The following is a 19465-nucleotide window of genomic DNA, read 5'->3' as shown; positions in this document are numbered from 1 at the left end:
CTGCTGCCAACATACATTTTGCGTAAGGACCACAAAGTTAACAAAAATTAGGGCTCTTACGGAGACAGAGACAGTCACTTTTCCCCTCAATCCATTTATGAGCAGAAAATGAAATAGAAGACTAGTAATGGTACAGGGCACCCTCCACCAAGCACCACACAGCAGTGTGTGGAGTATCTATGTTGACACAGACATACATGAAGAATTCCTAAATCCAAAAGTTTTCTTTTGCAGATATCCTGTAGGATTGTAATAAATCTTACAGGTAGAATCAATTAGCACACAATACATCTTAATACACAAACTACGAGGTACCAGTACTGTTGCTTTATCTTTCAGTCTTCAGTACTACTACATCAAGATCCACTCAGCAATTTCATAGTGCAGTTCTTTCTGCAGAGGTTAAGTTACTGCACTCAGCAGAAGGTCTCAAAAAAAAGCATGACACGCTTCCCTTCTCATTTCTTCTGCATCATCCAAAGGAAGACATCATTCAGCTTCTTCAACACCACTCACAAAACTTTGAAGCTGATGCTACAAGTGCACATACAAAATTGAGGTCTTTGCACAATACATGCAGCATTGCATCATCCATATTTTTCTTCACGAAACTGACAGCACGATGTGATGAAGTTCTCCACTGGGACAATGACTGCCGTGGCAGCATACAATCAAATTTTGACATCTGCTGAGAACATGCATCCTTATTCATCCAATCAAACGTGGCCAAAGTCACTCCGTCAACTCAATACCATGATACAGGAAAAAGATGTGTTACAACCATTAGATGTAAGTGGTACAATTCTTCAGAAATGGCTTGGAAAATGTGACACTGATGCTATTAGGTAGATGACTCAATTTTGCAACTAAACCTAGGGCACCTACTATAATTAGTTTTGTGAGTAGTGTTGAAGAAGCCATGTAACTCCTTCCTCTGGATGCTGCAGAAGAAATAAGAAAGCAAACTTCCGGTGCCCTTTTGGAAGCACCTCCCCAACACAGTAACAACCTCCACAGAAAGAGTTGCACCATGAAATCTCCAAGAATATCCTGACTTAGTGGTACTGAAGCCTAATAACGGTAATGCAAGTACTGAAACCTAACAACGGTAATGCAACATTACTGTTGCTCCATAGATGATAATGAGGCATTTAAAGTGACTAAACCACTGGGTCATCTGTCCCTCCATTTCATTAGGGAAACATGTAAAAAGTAAAGAGTGAAAAAAGTGGGAACTTGGCTGCTCCAACTACATAAGTAAGTGAAAGAGTTTGAAAAAGAGATGACAGTAGCTGTAACACAACAGGTCAATGAAAATAAAGATAACCCAGGAAGCATCTTGCACAAGAGGGTCTAAATGCACAACAAGGTGAGGAGAGAGAAGAAAGTAACCTGCGGTCGCGTGGGTAGCACCCCCCCCCCCCCCCCACCCTCACACAAAAACCTAACACTGGAAGTCGAGGAGTATTATAGTTTACTGTAAAATTCACTCTCCCTCATGAAATGCAAAACTTTGGTAGTGCCTGTCTAGTCATCTGCAAGCATCTGAGATAGTGAGGTGGGCAAGCTGAGAATCCGCCGAAGCAGGGCGCAGTCAACAAGAATGTGCACTATTGTCAGTGGACTACCACAGCTGCAGTGAGGAGGATCCTCTTGGGCGAGTGTCATGTGGCCAATGCATATTCAGCACAATATAATGGCATCTTTCTGAGAGGCCTGGAAAGATGCATGCCACACTTTTTTTGGGTTGTAGCAGCCTGTCATTGCAATTGCCAGAGCCTCAAAATATTGTCTCAAAGTTTAGATCATAAGTCGGTGCCCGGTATTCCAACATCGAGTTGACCTCCTGTAGTTGCGTCTGGCTGCACGGTCGGCAAGTTCATTTCCTGGAATGCACACGTGGCTTGGTGTCCAGATGAAGGTCACTGTCTTTCCAGAGCTGTAGAGATAAACCAGTAAGTGCTGGATGTTTGGGACCAAAAGATATTTGGGATAGCACAGATGTTGCCTCCATAGTTCGTATGTTGATAGAAGTATGGTCTAGCAGTGATTCTATCTACAAGAAGACTGATTACAGCCCTACAGGATGTGTACAATGAAAAACTTTTGTATTCACAAATTCTTCCTAGTTATCTCAAAATACCCTCGTAAGGTTAAGATTGCATTGTTATGAACCACCAGGACTGTATGACCTTCCTAGAAGTCATAAAGGTCTATCTTTTACCTAATAATAAGCTACATTAGTGCTCCTGCATATGATTTAGACCAGGGACCATCAATCATTTTTCACAAGAGGCTGGATAACTGGAAGAAAAAAAAAGGCATGCGCATCATTGTTCTCTACAACACTTAAACTCCAGAACAAAATCTCAGGGAAAAAGGATTTAAGTTCAGCATCCCATGTAAATCATGAGTGAGTGACAGGTAATGCATAAAACACAAGGATAACAAAGATATTTATTTACTTATTTATTTACTAAAAATTTTATCAAAGAACGCAATTTAGCAAAAAGATAGGTGTAGCTGACCTAGGGTGCACATATCTGAATCTCACAAATTAAGCAACAAGATATTTGTTGAACTGACATTTGGTCTTCTAGATATTGTTTAGTTTGGTATTGCTGTATCTTATCAAGGCAATTGGTTTCAAATGTACAGTAGTCAACCTTGTTCGATATAGTGACTTCCGAAAGTTCATTTCTAAATATGATTGTTCACAGACATAAGTTGTTCAAAACATGGATGTAATACTAGCGAAAAATTTCTTCAGTTTCGGAAATTCACCATCAGATAAACAGCAGTAAAATTCAACAACTTTTCCTTATTTGTGCTTCCCTTTCAAAAAGTCATTGGTTTGAAAATCAATGAGGTGCTACTGTAGGTCAGTGGCCATATCATCAAGGTTACAATCAAACGAATTATGGAAAAGAAGAGGTTCACTCTCAATGTTGTCAAGATCTGAAAATCTCTCAAAAAATGCTTCTTCAAGTCAAGATTTCCTAGGACTCCATATGCCATATGTCAATGACAGGCCAAATTTGTAGGCTGAACTCTTGACTCGCTGAAGTAGGAACGAATGTTCTTGTGAAGGGTGGCCACATTGTTGCTTGAAAAATTACAAGGGGAGTCCAAGTGGTTCACCATACATGGATTCTGCTGTAGAAGCTCCAATGTCAAACTTAATGGCTGCGCGTAGTCCTAGTAACACCAGCAGTAAAGCAGATATGTCACACATTAAATACATTTTATCAAGCAAATTCAAGTACTGTTGGCAGGCCAGATGAAATTATGTCATGGCCGGATTCGTTTGAAGACCCCTGATTTAGACGAACGCAGTACATTACATTTGTTCAGGTTGAGGATCAACTGCTACACTCTGCACCAAAAGTTGATGGTCTGGAAGCCTTCCTGCAGCATTTCACCACAATTTCTAGTGTCACTACTTTGGTGTATACAACAGCATCACTATCCATGAAAAGCCTTGAGGAACTTAAAATGTTATCTACTAGGTCATTTATAAATGTACTGTGAAAAGTAACGGTCCTAACTACTCGCCTAGAGCACGCCTGAAGTTACTTTTATGTCTGAAGACTTCTCTCTGTTCAGAATGGCATGCTGTGTTCCGTTCACTAGAAACTCTTCAATCCAGTCACACAGTTGGTCTGATATCCCAAATGTTAATGTGCTGTCCCCTAGTAGCCAACTATTTTACGAACGACTTTGAGGAGATAGCACTTGAATCAGCAGCCTTTAAAGAAACTTACATTGGAGATGTGTGAGCAATACTATAATAGGATGGCCTCATAGAGAAGATAAAATAATAGAGTTCTTACTTCACCTCAACTACATTAATAACATACGGTCCCCTATGTAAACAGAGGAAGGTGATTATCTGCCTTTCTTGGATGTTTTGGTTAGATGTATGAATAATAGTTCTCTGGGACATTTAGTTTATCAATAGACCCAACATTACTGGTTTGTATTTTCTAATAGAGCACCATTAGTTAAAACCTAGAACCATGAAGTGTATAAAAAGGAAAGCATGCCCCCAAAATCTCTACGTTTTCTTCCCTTTGGTTGCAATTTTTCACTTAAGATAGCAAGAATCCTATGTAAATTTCAGGTAAAAGTGATTTTCCGCCCACCATCTAAGACTATAGACTATCTGGGATCAGTGATTTGTTATTTCAGAAGGAGGGAACATACAAAATACCTTGCCACTGTGGTGTATCCTACATAGGACAGATTATATGCACAGTGAAAGAACACTGCACAGAACATCAATGTTCCACTCGCAACCTAGCGGATCTGCTAATGCCAAAGAGTCTACACCTACCAGACAGTCAATGAAGTGTGATAAAACAATAATCTCAGCCACAACTATGTGTTTTTGGGATTCCATTATTAGAGAGTCCATGGCAATATGCTTTGGAGAATATCGGATGAACCATGACAGTAGCTACTGATTGGATCTCCACAATTTCCCCCAATCGAAGACTTCAGATGATGCTGATGGCTGTCACAATAAGATAACCTGAGTTCTGTAATTTCATCAGTGAGGGTGCTGTCAGTTGGATAATTTGCTCATATGTCACCACAATCTTGATGCATGCATGGAATACTAACAGCGCTAATAACATGTGGACTTTGTGATGTTTCTGACAGTATTCAATGGCTTTACCTGAGGATTACTGACAGGTATCAGAGACTGTAGTTAACAACTACTGGATGCAAGCACAAATTTCTTTGAACAGCCAATTCGCTGGCCAAATTTTAAAAGTTCACGAAAGTTCCATTTTAAAAGGTTTACTGGCGTATACTACATACTAAACAGTGTAAGTTTAGTACCTGTAGATAAAGTACGATAAGTGTATGAACTGAAGTTCATGCTTGCACCAGAGAGCTCAGGAGGGGTATAAAGCAAAATAACCCTTTCTCCTGTAACAAAAAGATAAGTTAATAAACAAATCAAAGATAAAACAAACATGGCACTGTGAAAGACAGATTAATTTCAGATGCAGTATTAAGTAATTCCAAAACATTTATCATATTTGAATTTTCCACATTAAACAATCTACAGATTTTGATATTTATGGAGACATTAGTAAAACATATGAATCCAAAAGAAGCATAAAACTTAATACTGATGATTAAGTAAAATAAAAGATATCAGATAAAATAGAAGTTTCTATAAACCACTATAACAGGTAAAGCTACAGTTCACTTCTACTAGTGGGAATAAGTAATATGAACAACTGACCAAAACTAAAGGATATCTTCTCAGCTTGAAGGAAGTACAATACAGAGAGATCCATGCTGAAATTAATTTTTTTGTACATAATTTTTTAGACATTGGGAATCAAGACTAAATTACAACCATTGATTCATTTTTGTCACCAGCAAAATAAAAATAATAGAATGTTGGCCACAATTATCTTCATTGAATAAAAAAAAATCAAAGCACCAACTAATGGTCATAATTTACTGAGGACTCACAACAATCTTTGAGAACCATATTCCTATCTTTAGGTGTGAAACATGTCAATTCAATAAGTGCATAATCTCCAAGTGAGAACACAGTACTGGAAAAACTATGGTCAATATCAATACTTCAGTACAGATGCACAATTTGTCAGTTGCAGCCAGAGACTTAAACCTTTCATTCATTCTAGATGTAAAAGATACAGTGGACAATCAAACAAAACCAAAAATTTATTAATAATTCATACTTAATCCGTAACAACTATAAACTATCAGTTGGACCCATAACACTTTTGTATTCTGATATTTAACACACCTCTATGATGCACTGTTGTTGCCCTTTTCCAGGGACCTGAGAGGTCTCAAAGATGAACCCTAGTGTTTGCACACACCATGTTTGGTTGAATGTTACCTTTTGTCCATGGCAGGGGTAAGGAAAACTGGACATTCTATGCAATATGTTTTATGTGAGACCAATGTGGATGCTCAAGAACACCTCAGTGAATACTCAGACATGAAGACTTCAACAACAGCGATGTCACCTTGATTTTGAGATATTTAGTGATCAAACAAAATCTAAACTGGAAATAAAGTGCTTATGACATGACAGCTGATGATGGAGAAACTCACATCTTCAGTAAGAATAGATGTTTTCAATGGAGAAAACAGCAACCACCAGGTAATGTAATTAAAGGCTATATAACCTGTTTCTGCTGTTGCCTGGACTGCAACAGATGGCAAGAAGTCTTCAAGGAAACTCTGCTGTTTTGGATCTATGGAATCCCTTCTTTACCCCAGATATTCTAGACGAAATAGCAAATCTGAAACTATCTAGATTTAAAGCACAGTATGTTAACGATCCCTTATCCTATCTACAAGACTGTGATATCACTGAACTGTAGGCACTAACTGGACTATTAGTGTATTCAGCCATTTTTAAATCACAGCTTGTTTGTAACAAATGGGAGTGGGCAGAGATGATTTCAGGTGAAATGTTAGTAAAGTAAGTTTATTTTTATTATCTGCTTTATAATTAAAAATTGCAGATGATTGGGAGGAAGGGAAGGAAGTAGGCAAGTCTCCAGCAATATCACAAATATTTCTGCGTTTCATTGAGAACTGTCAACCATTATCTTCTGCAACTCCAATAGTGTGGGTCACTGAAATGTTTGTACCCTGCCATGGAAGGTTTGGGTACGGAAGGTATATGCCACACAAACTGGCACAATATGGCTTAAATATTCATTGCTTGACTGAACAACATATGACTTCCTTGTATTACTCTCAAATTTATTATGGGAAACGCAGAGACAGTCAAACACTTTCAAACGGTGTAGAAGATCAGCACTCCCACAAAGGCTGTCCTTCAGCTGGTGAAAGCCACTGAAAATATGCAGAGAAATGTTACAGGTGACAGTTGGTACTACTCAGTAAAACTATGGCTGAAGGGCAACAGGCGGATTCCATATTCCTCGAGTTCCGAAAAGCATTTGACATTGTGTCCTACTGCAGACTGTTAACAAAGTGGCTCAAAGACTACTTCACTAACAGAACTCAGTACACTGTCCTCGACAGCAAGTATTAATCAGAGACACAGATATAGTAAGGAGTAGGCCAGGGAAGCGTGGTACGGCCGCTGTTATATACACAGATGATCTGGTGGAAAAAGTGAGCAGCAGTCTGCCACTGTTTGCTGATGATGCTGTAGTGTACGAGAAGGTGTCGTTGAGCGACTGTAGGAGGATACAAGATGACTTAGACAAACTTTCTAGTTGGTGTTATGAATGGCAGGTAGCTCTAAATGTAGAAAAATGTAAGTTAATGCAAATGAGTAGCAAAAACAAACTCAAATACAGCATTAGTAACATGCTGCTCGACTACCACATTGAATAAATATCTATACATAATTATGCAAAGAGATATGAAATGCAGCGAGCACATAGAAAAGCTAGTAGGGAAGGCGAGTCGTTAACTTCAGTTTACTGGCAGAATTTTAGGAAAACGTGATTCATCTGTACAGAAGACCAAGGACAATAGTAGTGTGATGCATTCTTGAGTATTGCGTGAGTGTTTGGGATCCACACCAGGTCATATTAAAGGAAGACACTGTACAACTTCATAAGTAGGCTGCTAGATTTTTTACCAGTAGATGTTTCAAGAACTGAAATGGGAGTCCCTGGAGGGAAGACTATATTCTGTTCGAGAAACACTTCTGAGAAAATTTAGAGAACCAGCATTTGAAGCTGACTACAGAATGACTCTACTGCTGCCAACATACATTTCACAGAAAGTGCATGAAAATAAGACAAATTATGGCTTGTATAGATGCATACAGTCAGTCAAGTTCCCCTTGCTTTATCTGTGAGTGAACAGGGAAAAAATGAAAGACAGCCTTTGGCCATTTTCTCCACATTTGTTGATGTTGCTTGTGGTGTGAATTCTTGTGTTACATCAAGTTTAGCCAAAGACAAAAGTCGCGATGAGACTGATCTTCACGAAGAGTCTCGCAAGAGACCTTGTAATGTGTAGGCTTTCTATTTGGAGGAAAACAAGATATGCATCAACTGTGTGGTGTTGCAATTTCTTTGGAATGTTCTAGGATGGCCTGGGTGAAATATGATTCAGAGCTTCATGAGAATATATAACTACTTTCCTCTTGATCTTTTAATTTAAATTGTTGCCAAATTTCTCCTTTCATAAAAGTACAGAGTGCAACACAGTAGTCACTCTACATTGGAATGAAGTGCAGGAAACTCAAAGCTGATTTCACCAACAATTTCTCATAAATGAAATGCCTTCCCCAATATACTTTCATAGGGAACCTGTAATATTCTCTCACTTATGATAATCTGTGAACTAGTGGAGAGGTAACAATCTACTACTACTTTAATAATGCGTAAAATAAAAATATACCATAAATTTTGCTGTATTTTAGTTGTCCAAGTGTTTTAAATCCTACAATGTTAAAAAAATTCAAGTTTCCATGAAGTCTAATTACAAAATGTGTCTCAGACAACTTGAAGTCATCAAAATATACATTCACCACAGTAATGGTTTTTTATGCAAAAATAAATAAATTAATTAATTAATTAAATAAAATAAAAAGACACACTGAGGGATCACTCCATAATAGTTGTGCTCCTGTGAATGTCCATAGTAGCTAACAATTGTGTAAACAAAGGAAACCAAAATGTTCTTACTCTGATGTAGTAGGGTCATTCCATGTCAAGTCACCCAGGCCTTGACACCAACCATGTCAGATTTTGATGAAACTTGGTACAATTACTTCTTTTATCATCCTGAAAGCACTTGTAAATTTTTTTTGCTCTATCTCTTATAGTTTTTTTTTTATAAATTTTTAAAGTTTTTAGATTTGGCGTTGTTTCAGCAGTCGGAAATTGTAACTTAACGTGTCCTCACAAGTAAAAAAATTTGTATATTAAAGAATACTCAAGATATCAGTATGAAATTTTGGAATAAGTTTATGTATTATATCTAAATGTTTAAAAAAAAATTACCATAAAGATATATTAAAATCTTCCAAATGAAAAAAATTTACAAGTTTTTTATTTTTTTTTAGCTAACGGATGTTTAGTTTTACAAAAACTGCAATATCTAGAGTCTCAGACCTGATAGAAAGCTCAAATTTGTTTTAAAATACTCTTAATTGTATAGGCTATTAGATAGAAGAAAAATTATGTTGGCTTTTTAACCTGTTTAATAGTTATCTAATTTTTAAAATAATATTAATTATATTTTAAAAACAAAAAATACCAAGTGACTTAGACACCGAAAATAAGTTTTTGTCTTCTTGGAGTAGCAATGTACACTTGGATTTTGTTTTGTTACTCCTGTGTTTTGAAGTAAAAAATTATTACAGTGTTAAATAGTGCTTGGATAGTATTTTATTAAGTTTATTCGAACTCTCAGTAAGTACTGTTACTTAGTTTACAGAGATTCTTTTCCAATATCCTATAAAAGTAACCAGAACAGTAATCAGACCAAAAGTGAAATCAGTATGTCAGATATTCAAACCTGTAGTGTAGGGTTATTTAAAAAATCTGACTGTTTCCAAACAACCTACACACCTTCAAAAAAGTTACAACCGGTATCAGAATTGAGTGAGGAAGAAAAAGATTTGATCCACTTACGATCTGGAATTAATCTGTGTGAATTTAAGAATATATGTTCACACCACAGCTACTACTTTTTAAATGTTTTTGAAAAGTATCAAACAACATGTGTAGACCCACTAAAAAAACACAAAAAGCCCATCAAAAAATCATTGAGAAGTGTAGGCTTGGATCTTTCTAAACAATTACTGACAAAAAATATTAGCATAAAACCCGGACAAAAGCTTTGCTCAACATGCCGTAACTTTTGTGAGGAAAAATTAAGAGTTGAAGTCAATGAAAGTGAAACAGATGATGAAGTCATGGTTGAATTAGAATCATTGGAATCCAGAAATGAATCCCTCGTACAAACAAACATTGCTCTTGATTATTTAGGTTTAACACCGATAAAGCTTCATGGCTTGTCAGAACAAAGTAAAGGGTCTTATTTTAAAAGGAAGGTTAGCAGTATTGAAAAGACTGCAAAAAAGGTGGTTTCAAAAGCATTAAAATATGATGCACCAGGTTCTGATGATGACGAAGAAGATAAAAGCGTGGTTGAGAAAGCAAAGAATTTTGATGTAATGATTTCTCTTATGAAAGAGAAGATTTCATCTGTTGGGAGGTCTAGAAAAATCCAGATTCTGACCTTGGCTCCAGATTCTTGGAGTCGAAATAAAGTGATGAAAGCATTTAATGTAAGTGAGTACATGGTGCGACAAGCTAGAAAGCTAAAATCTGAAAAGGGTATTTTGGAAACTCCTGGTCCAAAAAAAGGTAAAAAACTTTCTGAAAATACGGTAAGACTTGTAACAGATTTTTATGAAAAGGATGAAAGTTCCAGAGTGCTACCTGGAACGAAAGACAAAGTAAGTGTTCAAGAAAATGTGTACATGCAAAAAAGACTCATTTTGTGTAACTTGAGAAAACTATTATTATTTCAAATAGGAGAATCCCGAGGTAGAAGTAGGATTTTCAAAATTTTGTTTCTTGAGACCTAAATGGTGTATCCTTGCTGGTGCTGCAGGCACACACACTGTATGTGTATGCAGTATCCACCAGAATGTTAAACTATTACTGGATGCTGTGAAAATTTAAGAATCTTATAAAGACCTAATTAAGATGCTTGTGTGCAACACAGAAAACCAAAACTGCATGCTACATCATTGCAACAGCTGTCCTGCAAATACTGTACTAACAGAGTGCTTAACTGAAAAACTAAGTGAATATTATGATTTAGAAGAAGAAATTGTAATCAGTCAGTGGGTTAACACAGACAGGGCAGAAATGATCAAACAGTCTATCAGTGTTGAAGACTACATTTCTTTATTGATTAGGTCATTGTAAAAGCTCACCCCGAACTCGTTTATAGCAAAATCCCAATCAGCAGCCTTTAAAAGATTGAAAGAAGACCCACCACGCAAAACAGCAATTATTGTGATGGATTTCAGTGAAAATTATTCCTTTGTTATACAAAATGAGATCCAAAGTTACCACTGGAATAGAGGTGGTTGTACTCTACACCCAGTTGGAGTTTTTCTAAGAAATGAGGAAAACAATGTTTTTGTTTCCAACCACTGTTTTATTAGTGATGACAAAGAACATGACACTGGTTTTGTTAACTTTGTACAAAAAGAAATTACAAAGTCGCTGTCATTACATCATACTGACATTGACTCAGTTCACTACTTTACAGATGGTTGTGCTGGGCAGTACAAAAATAGAAACAGTTTTAAAAATTTGACTGAACACTTCAGAGACTAATTTGAAGGCCCAACACTCTTTTTTTGCAACAAGTCATGGGAAGTCAATTTGTGATGGCCTAGGAGGAACTATTAAAAGAATTTTAAGGAAAGCCAGTCTACAGCTTTCAGACAAAGAACAAATAATGACAGCAATCGATGTGTATAAGTTTTGTGAAAAAAATATTGAAAACATTCATTTTCACTTTATTGACAAAAAAGAAGCTGATTTGCTATGGTTAAAAGTAGAAAAACATTTTTCAGCGACCCAAACCATTCCTGGAACAAGAAGTTTTCATAACTTCAAACCACTTCCAACAAACAACCTTGAAATTAGAAGGACTACAGATAGTGTAAAACCCTCCTTAGTCTTTTCTTTCCATTCTTCTTCTGATTGGGTTCGTGTTGAACCATCCATAAATAGCTATGTGGCTGCAAATTATGATGGTAACTGGTACTTTGGACTGGTAAAAACAATATTCAATGATGAAGAAGATGCAGAAATTCTATTTCTACATCCTTCAGGACCTGCTGCATCATTTTATTGGCCTGAAAGATAAGATTCCTGCATAGTGCCTTTGGAGCACATAGTCTGTGTAGTAGACGCACCTCAATCAAGTGGCACTGGGAGAATGTATTACTTCAAAAAAGACTGTATCAAAAGAACTGAAAGCTCTTGGATGAAGTGGAAAAACAGTTTGAATCAGCATTAATGTTTATTAAAAAGACAAAATTACTCAAAAAATTCAATGTTTCAAGCAATCAGTTGGGTTATACATAAGTGTCGTAAGTATCTTTGTACATAATTCTAATGTAATCTACTATAATTAATAAACATGTTAAAAAGCCATCATTATTTTTGTTTTATCAAATAGCCTATATGTTTAAGAGTAAATTAAAACAAATTTGAGCATTCTATCAGGTCTGAGACTCTAGATATTGCAATTCTTATAGAACAAAACATCCGTAAAAAAAAAAAAAAAATATATATATATATATATTCATAGAAAATATTAATATATTTTAATAGCATCATTTTTATCTTCAAATATGTATAATAAATAAACTTGCTGCAAAAATTCATGATGTTATCTAAAAGAGTTTTTAAGATAAGCAAATTTAAAGTTTTGAATACAAATTAAATTGACCATTTCCGAAGGTTCAGAAAACGCAAAACATAAAAACTTTAAAAATTTATAAAAAAAAAAAAATACTGTAAGAGATACAGCAGAAAAAAAATTGCAGGTGTTGTCAGGATGGTATTAGAACCATTTGAGCCAAATTTCATGAAAATCTCAGGAGGTGGGTGTAAAATTTATTTTTTATTGGGTGATTTGATATGGAATGACCCAGTAGTCATTGATCACAATAAAATTTGCTACATACATTAGCAAATGCAATGAAGGAAACAATCTTATTTACACTGAAGAACCTCGTGTTTTAATTATCTGTAAGTTTATTCATTAACAGTCAATATTTGATAGACATTACTCTGTATTCAGGCCATAGCGTTCAGGCAGCTATTTCCATCTTTAGGCAATTCTCTGTGTTTGGACACAATGCGTTAAGTCCATTCTCTACAAAAAAGAGTGGAAGGAGCTTTTCACAAAACCATACTGTCCAATATCCTTGAATCCACCTATTGTTGATCTTAGAAAATATCCTGAGCTCAAACATAATGAGCTCGAAATAACTGACCTCCAACATGCCACCCAAAAAAAAAATTCCACACACATGCGCATTTTTCTCACAAAGACATTTGTGAAAGCAAACAGCAAGCAGAACTATATCTTGCCCTGTACCACACAAAATAATTATTAACAGAAGTCAGAGAATACAGAGTACCAAACATAATTTGTCAGTGGGTTGAGGATTTACTGGAACAAAGGATGCAGCATGCTATCTTAGAGGGAAAAGTCACTGACAGGTGTAGAAGTTACCACAGGTATGCCCCATAGAAGTGTGTTGGAATCTTTATTGTATTATGTTGCATAATAATTCACTGGCAAACAAAATTAACAATAACCTCAGTTGATGCAGTTATCGATACAGAAGCACTGTCAAAGAGCTGCATACTTATTCAGTCAGTTCTTGACGGGATTTAAAAGCTGTGCAAAGGCTGCCAACTTGGTTTGTGTGTCCAGAAACACATAATGTGCTCTTTACAAAATTACAATTTCTATCAGATTCAGCTTATCCATTATATATGGGTATTTTTTAGAACTCATGTCTGCATATTTAGTATAAATACAGAAAATTGCAACACGTCAATTTTTTAAAATTTTGTTTAATCCATCAACTGGTTTTAGAACCTTTTCAGGCTTCAATCTTCATATGTGGAACATGGAAGCTACACATTTATTTCCATAGCCTAGTGAAAGTTACTGCCTATTTGAGAAGGTACATAAAAAGATTTTAATGCTCAGCCATGAATAATAGTTATACAGTGAGTTGCACAAAAAAAAATGAAATCTGTTAATTATAAATTAGAGAGAATCTGCCTTTTTGGCATGAACACAGTTGCTCATTTGTTTTAATACACAAATATGTTTCAACACAACTGTGGCACTTCCACTGGGTATTTCCCTTTGACTGTACCTGAAATACATACAGGCACATTTTAAGTCTGGTAGGAATACATTACTTCAGATTTAGCGATTTAAACTACATGTGTACTTTATCCTTTTTATTTTGTATGGTTGCCAACAGAACCAGCCATATGTTTAAATTAATAGATCATGACATCAGCAAACACAAAATGTTCTTAGGGCATTGTCCGAACTTAATTTTTGTTTCAGATACAACCTTCTGTTAAAATCATTGCATATGGCCCATTCACACTTACTATTGCTGTATTGGACCTGACCCGGGATATGGAAGGTTTTTATTTGCTTGCTAATTGTGTCTGTTGTTTAGTATTAAGAATAACCTATAGAAATTGGTAAGGGATTTGTGAGGCTTTGGTATGAAGAACTATTTGATTTGGTTTGGTATTTATGGATTAGGCTGTGTACTGGGATGTTAACAGCATTTACTTATGACTTTTCCTGCTCATTGCAGAATTCTGGATCTTAATAAGTTGCTGTGGCTTGTTCTTACGTTTTGCTGCACTATTTACGTTTCTGACGTACGTCTGACAAACATTTGTTTCACCGTTTTGATTCGGATTAGTGGTCTCGAAATTTGATTTCATTGTCTCTCACACTCATGTGTAAAGGTGGAGGGGGGGGGGGGGGGGGCTTGACCAGGCTCTGAGCGTACATATAAAACAAACACATTGTGCTGCATGATGCTCAAAGAAAGAACTCCCGACTGGCAAGTAGCTAGCCCCTTCTACTGCACTCTCTGAGAAGTTGACCACAAAGTTATTTTAACATGAGTATATACTACTTTTGAGTATTTTTAATCTTTTCTCCAGTGTATTATCAGTTCTATATGCCACATATATTCCTTGTTTCCCTTACTGTTTTCTATTCTGTATGTTGTTTTGTTATTCACATTCAGACAGATGACCACGGACAATGTTACAAAATAAACACAGAAATGTTATAAAATAAACACAGTAGAAAAATTGAACCAAACCAACACTGAACGGAGAGTTAACAATCACACAACAGAAAATACATGAACACACAAGATGAAGACAACAACAAACAGGAAAACATGGCAGACAGTGACATCTGTCTACAAAATAACACACATAAAATAAACACAGTAGAAAAATTGAACCAAACCAACACTGAACGGAGAGTTAACAATCACACAACAGAAAATACATGAACACACAAGATGAAGAAAACAACAAACAGGAAAACATGGCAGACAGTGACATCTGTCTACAAAATAACACACATAAAAGGAAACATAAGAAAACAAGGAATACTTGTGGCATATATAACAAATAACGAAGTGCAGAAAATATTAAAAATACAAAACCATTAAGGTAAATTCAAGAAAGCAGGAATATATCAGCTAACCTGCAATGCCTGTGATTCAGTATGTTCAGGACAACACAAGTAGACTTGAAACAAAAGCACTTTAGGGTGACAGCTAACATTCATCATCTAGAACCCACCACATTAAAATAATCTCCATTCTAGTTGCATAGCAACAACCCTCCAGCTAAAAAGATAGTGCCCGTCTTTACCACTTTTAAACAAGTGGTGAAAATTACCACATCCAATAGGCTGTCATAAGGGCGAAAAAGCTATCTATGATCGAACGGTAGTACCCTCCCCCCTTACTTACTTACTTAACAACAACAACTAAAACAACATAACACGGCACAGAATATAACAAAGCACGGGAGGAAACATAAGCAAAAGTATCGAAATACGTAACATGACATATAAATAACAAAACTACACCAAATTGTGCTCCAAATTTCACAAATCTTTCACCGGCGTTCACAGGTCATTCTAAGAAACAGTGGCAAGCAAATAAAAACCAAAAATCAGCTCTGGAGAAGTCACTACAGAAATAGTAAACCTAAATGGAGCATATGCCACGATTTTAACGGAACATAAATTTTTAGTAGTTGTAACCCGACATGCCGTACTAATTTAACCCTCTGGATGATTTCACATGTATATATTTCAGGAACAATTTAAGGAAGAAAAACCAACGAGGGTACCGTAACTCCAGTGAAATGTCTTTTGGTATCGAAGCAAAACAATAACTGTGTACCTACAAAAAAGCCGGATTCTTTATTTAATTAGTTTTTATTTTGATGCAACTACAGGAATAACAATTAAGAGTTTTAATGTAATCAATTCCACTACTTACTGTGAAAATTTGGGCGGCTTTGCAGTTCGTATCCACTTACTAGCTTATCTTCCGACTACAATTGAGCAATCCATCAGACGAACTCCCCGATTTCGTCTCAGCCAACGTCACTCGCTAAGCTATCAGCCAATGACTGGCTCCTCCAGAGTGGCCAACGCTGCGGCACAATTTCCCCCCATATCGCATTTGCGTTAGGTTTAAATCGAGCCAAAATATTCTATACTGATGAAAAATATTATTTTAAAGGCAAGAAAACATTTTATTAGCTTTGCAATTACACCCTGGATACGAAAAAAAAACACATTTACTGAAAGAAAACAACAGAAGTTACATACAAGCCAAGAATAAAGATATTGACAGCAGAGTCATGGAGCAGCACATTAATATAGACGTCAAGGAATTTTTTCTTTTCTTTTAACACTTCCTCGAAAAGAAAAAAAATCATGAAATTATTGCTTTGCTTTCTGCAACTGACTTGTCCATGATTCTGCATGACCTGAATTATTGCTTTTCTTTCTGCAACTGACTTGTCCATGACACTGCACCACCTGAGTACTTTAGAAGAATTCCAGTTGTTGAGCGCTCTGTCCAGTTATCACCTGCGAAATCTGCATCGGCATAAATCTTTAATTCTTCCTCGGTTTTGCAATATTTTGGCATTCTTCGGACGGTCAACCAGCACCCAGGTATTGTTTTTCTTTAGTGATTGGTTGGTTGGTTGGTTTTGGGGGAAGGAGACCAGACAGCGAGGTCATCGGTCTCATCGGATTAGGGAAGGACGGGGAAGGAAGTCGGCCGTGCCCTTTGAAAGGAACCATCCCGGCATTTGCCTGGAGCGATTTAGGGAAATCACGGAAAACCTAAATCAGGATGGCCGGACGCGGGATTGAACCGTCGTCCTCCCGAATGCGAGTCCAGTGTCTAACCACTGCGCCACCTCGCTCGGTCTTCTTTAGTGATTGAGGCTTTTCACTGATAGCTTGCATCCATTCTTCCTTCTCGTTTGACTGCAATATTTCTGAAACACAGTTTGGATCTTTGTGTTCAAGTGCATCAACTTGTTGCCATACAAAATTCGCCACTTTCCATCCAGGTTGGTTTTCTTCATAGTCTTTTATTCTTCTGTTTCTCTTCATTAGAAGATTCAGCAGCTTCTGCTTTTAGAAATTGTGTTAATTCTTTATTTTCATCAGATTCACTCGACTCTTGACTTTCTCTAGAATCGAGAGTGCCAATTTTTTCTTGAGTTTGACTTCCTCCAGAAGTGTACATCCTAGGAGATTTACATTGGTCATCTTTAGATGAATTCGGATCATTAAATTTTTCCTGAGGGACTTCAGATTCAACATGATCACTATATTCAACATGATCACTATGTAAATCACAAACAATTTCTGGCTTAAATTTCACATCGTGACTTAACACCACTTTTCTTTTAGATGGAATCCGAACTCTAAACCCATCTTTGTCATTAACATATCCAACAAGTCGTCCAAAAACTGCCATATCATCAAACTTGGAACGGAATTGTTTGTTAATGTGAACATAGCAGCCTGTGCCAAAAATTCTGAGATGATCAAGTAGTCCTACTTGTCGATTAAACCATAGTTCATAAGGGGTTTTATTTTCAACTGAAGATTTTCCAGTACGATTTATTAGGTAGACTGCTGTGTTACATGCCTCTGCCCACAACCCTTTAGGTAATTTACTCGGATTTAGCATTGACTGGGCAGCTTCAACAATGGTCTTATTTTCCTGTTCAGCCACACCATTTTGTTCAGGAGTGTAAGGAAGAGGAATCAGTAGCTCTATTCCCCTGTCTGCAAGCAGTTCACTGACATTCTTATTGTTAAATTCTTTGCCACCATCACATCTAAATCGTTTGACAACATGTCCATTAGTTCGTGCTTCATTTAAAAACTGCTTAAGCACAGTACACACTTCACTTTTGTGTCTTAAAAAGAAAATTCGACGAAATTTACTAAAATCGTCTTTGAAACATACATAATAATGCTTACTTCCAAAAGATTTCGTGCTCATTGGTCCATTGACATCCGCGTGGATTAATTCCCCAATACTGGTAGGGTGTATTGTTCGTGTTTTGAATGGCAGCCTATGCATCTTTCCAACCGCACAGCCGTCACAAAATTCACTCTTGGCATCTTCCACATTAATGTTCATTCCTTTTAAAATATTCTTCACATGTTGTTTATTTTGATGACCAAACCTTTCATGGTACACTTGCAATGTTTCAGATGAAGTCATCAATCTCACACGATTCATTTTTGCATTTGAAAATTACCATATCCAAAAGGCTGTCATAAGGGCGAAAAAGCTATCTATGATCGAACGGTAGTACCCTCCCCCCTTACTTACTTACTTAACAACAACAACTAAAACAACATAACACGGCACAGAATATAACAAAGCATGGGAGGAAACATAAGCAAAGGTATCCAAATACGTAACATGACATATAAATAACAAAACTACACCAAATTGTGCTCCAAATTTCACAAATCTTTCACCGGTGTTCACAGGTCATTCTAAAAAACAGTGGCAAGCAAATAAAAACCAAAAATCAGCTCTGGACAAGTCACTACAGAAATCGTAAACCTAAATGGAGCATATGCCACGATTTTAACGGAACATAAATTTTTAGTAGTTGTAACCCGACATGCCATACTAATTTAACCCTCTGGATGATTTCACATGTATATATTTCAGGAACAATTTAAGGAAGAAAAACCAACGAGGGTACCGTAACTCTAGTGAATTGTCTTTTGGCATCGAAGCAAAACAATAACTGTGTACCCAAAAAAATTCCGGACTCTTTATTTAATTAGTCTTTATTTTGATGCAACTACAGGAAAAACAATTAAGAGTTTTAATGTAATCAATTCCACCACTTACTGCGAAAATTTGGGCGGCTTTGCAGTTTGTATCCACTTACTAGCTTACGTTGCGACTACAATTGAGCAAACCATCAGACGAACTCCCCGATTTCGTCTCAGCCAATGTCACTCGGTACGCTATCAGCCAATGACTGGCTTCTCCAGAGTGGCCAACTCCGCGGCACAATTTCCCCCCATATCGCATTTGAGTTTGGTTTAAATCGAGCCAAAATATTCTATACAAACAAAAGTTAGCTGATTATAGCGATCTAAGAACAAACAGAAGCGCGACAGTTTACTCACTGGTGCAATATTGGTATCTATTCCCACTAGATGTTTACCTGGGAATGGTGCTACAGCTAAAACAAACTAGTAGAAAAGAAATTCATTATACAGATCTGTATTTGCATTCACCAATGTTTCTGTGAGAAACAGAGTTTTAAAATTCTCA

General features: G+C 36.5%; 1 protein-coding gene across 2 annotated transcripts in view; it reads right to left on the bottom strand.

Annotated features, from left to right (window-relative positions):
- LOC126210161 (speckle-type POZ protein-like) overlaps positions 1-19133 on the bottom strand; it is a 45199-nt gene extending 26066 nt beyond the window's left edge. The window contains exons 1-2 of one of the 2 annotated variants that reach the window (XM_049939313.1): positions 19034-19133; positions 4849-4938 (exon numbers count right to left, since the gene is read on the bottom strand). In XM_049939313.1, coding sequence (XP_049795270.1) covers positions 4849-4888 — 40 coding nt within the window. In that variant the 5' untranslated portion in view covers positions 4889-4938; positions 19034-19133. Of the gene's footprint in view, positions 1-4848; positions 4939-16120; positions 16242-19033 lie in introns of those variants that run through there. The other variant, XM_049939312.1, reaches the window with a different exon arrangement.
- Between the last annotated feature and the right edge of the window lie 332 nt (positions 19134-19465).

Source organism: Schistocerca nitens, chromosome 10 (assembly GCF_023898315.1).
Source record: "Schistocerca nitens isolate TAMUIC-IGC-003100 chromosome 10, iqSchNite1.1, whole genome shotgun sequence".
NCBI classification, from domain to species: domain Eukaryota; kingdom Metazoa; phylum Arthropoda; class Insecta; order Orthoptera; family Acrididae; genus Schistocerca; species Schistocerca nitens.
The sequence above is the reverse complement of the archived record's forward strand: the minus strand, read 5'-3'. Positions and strand labels throughout refer to the sequence as shown.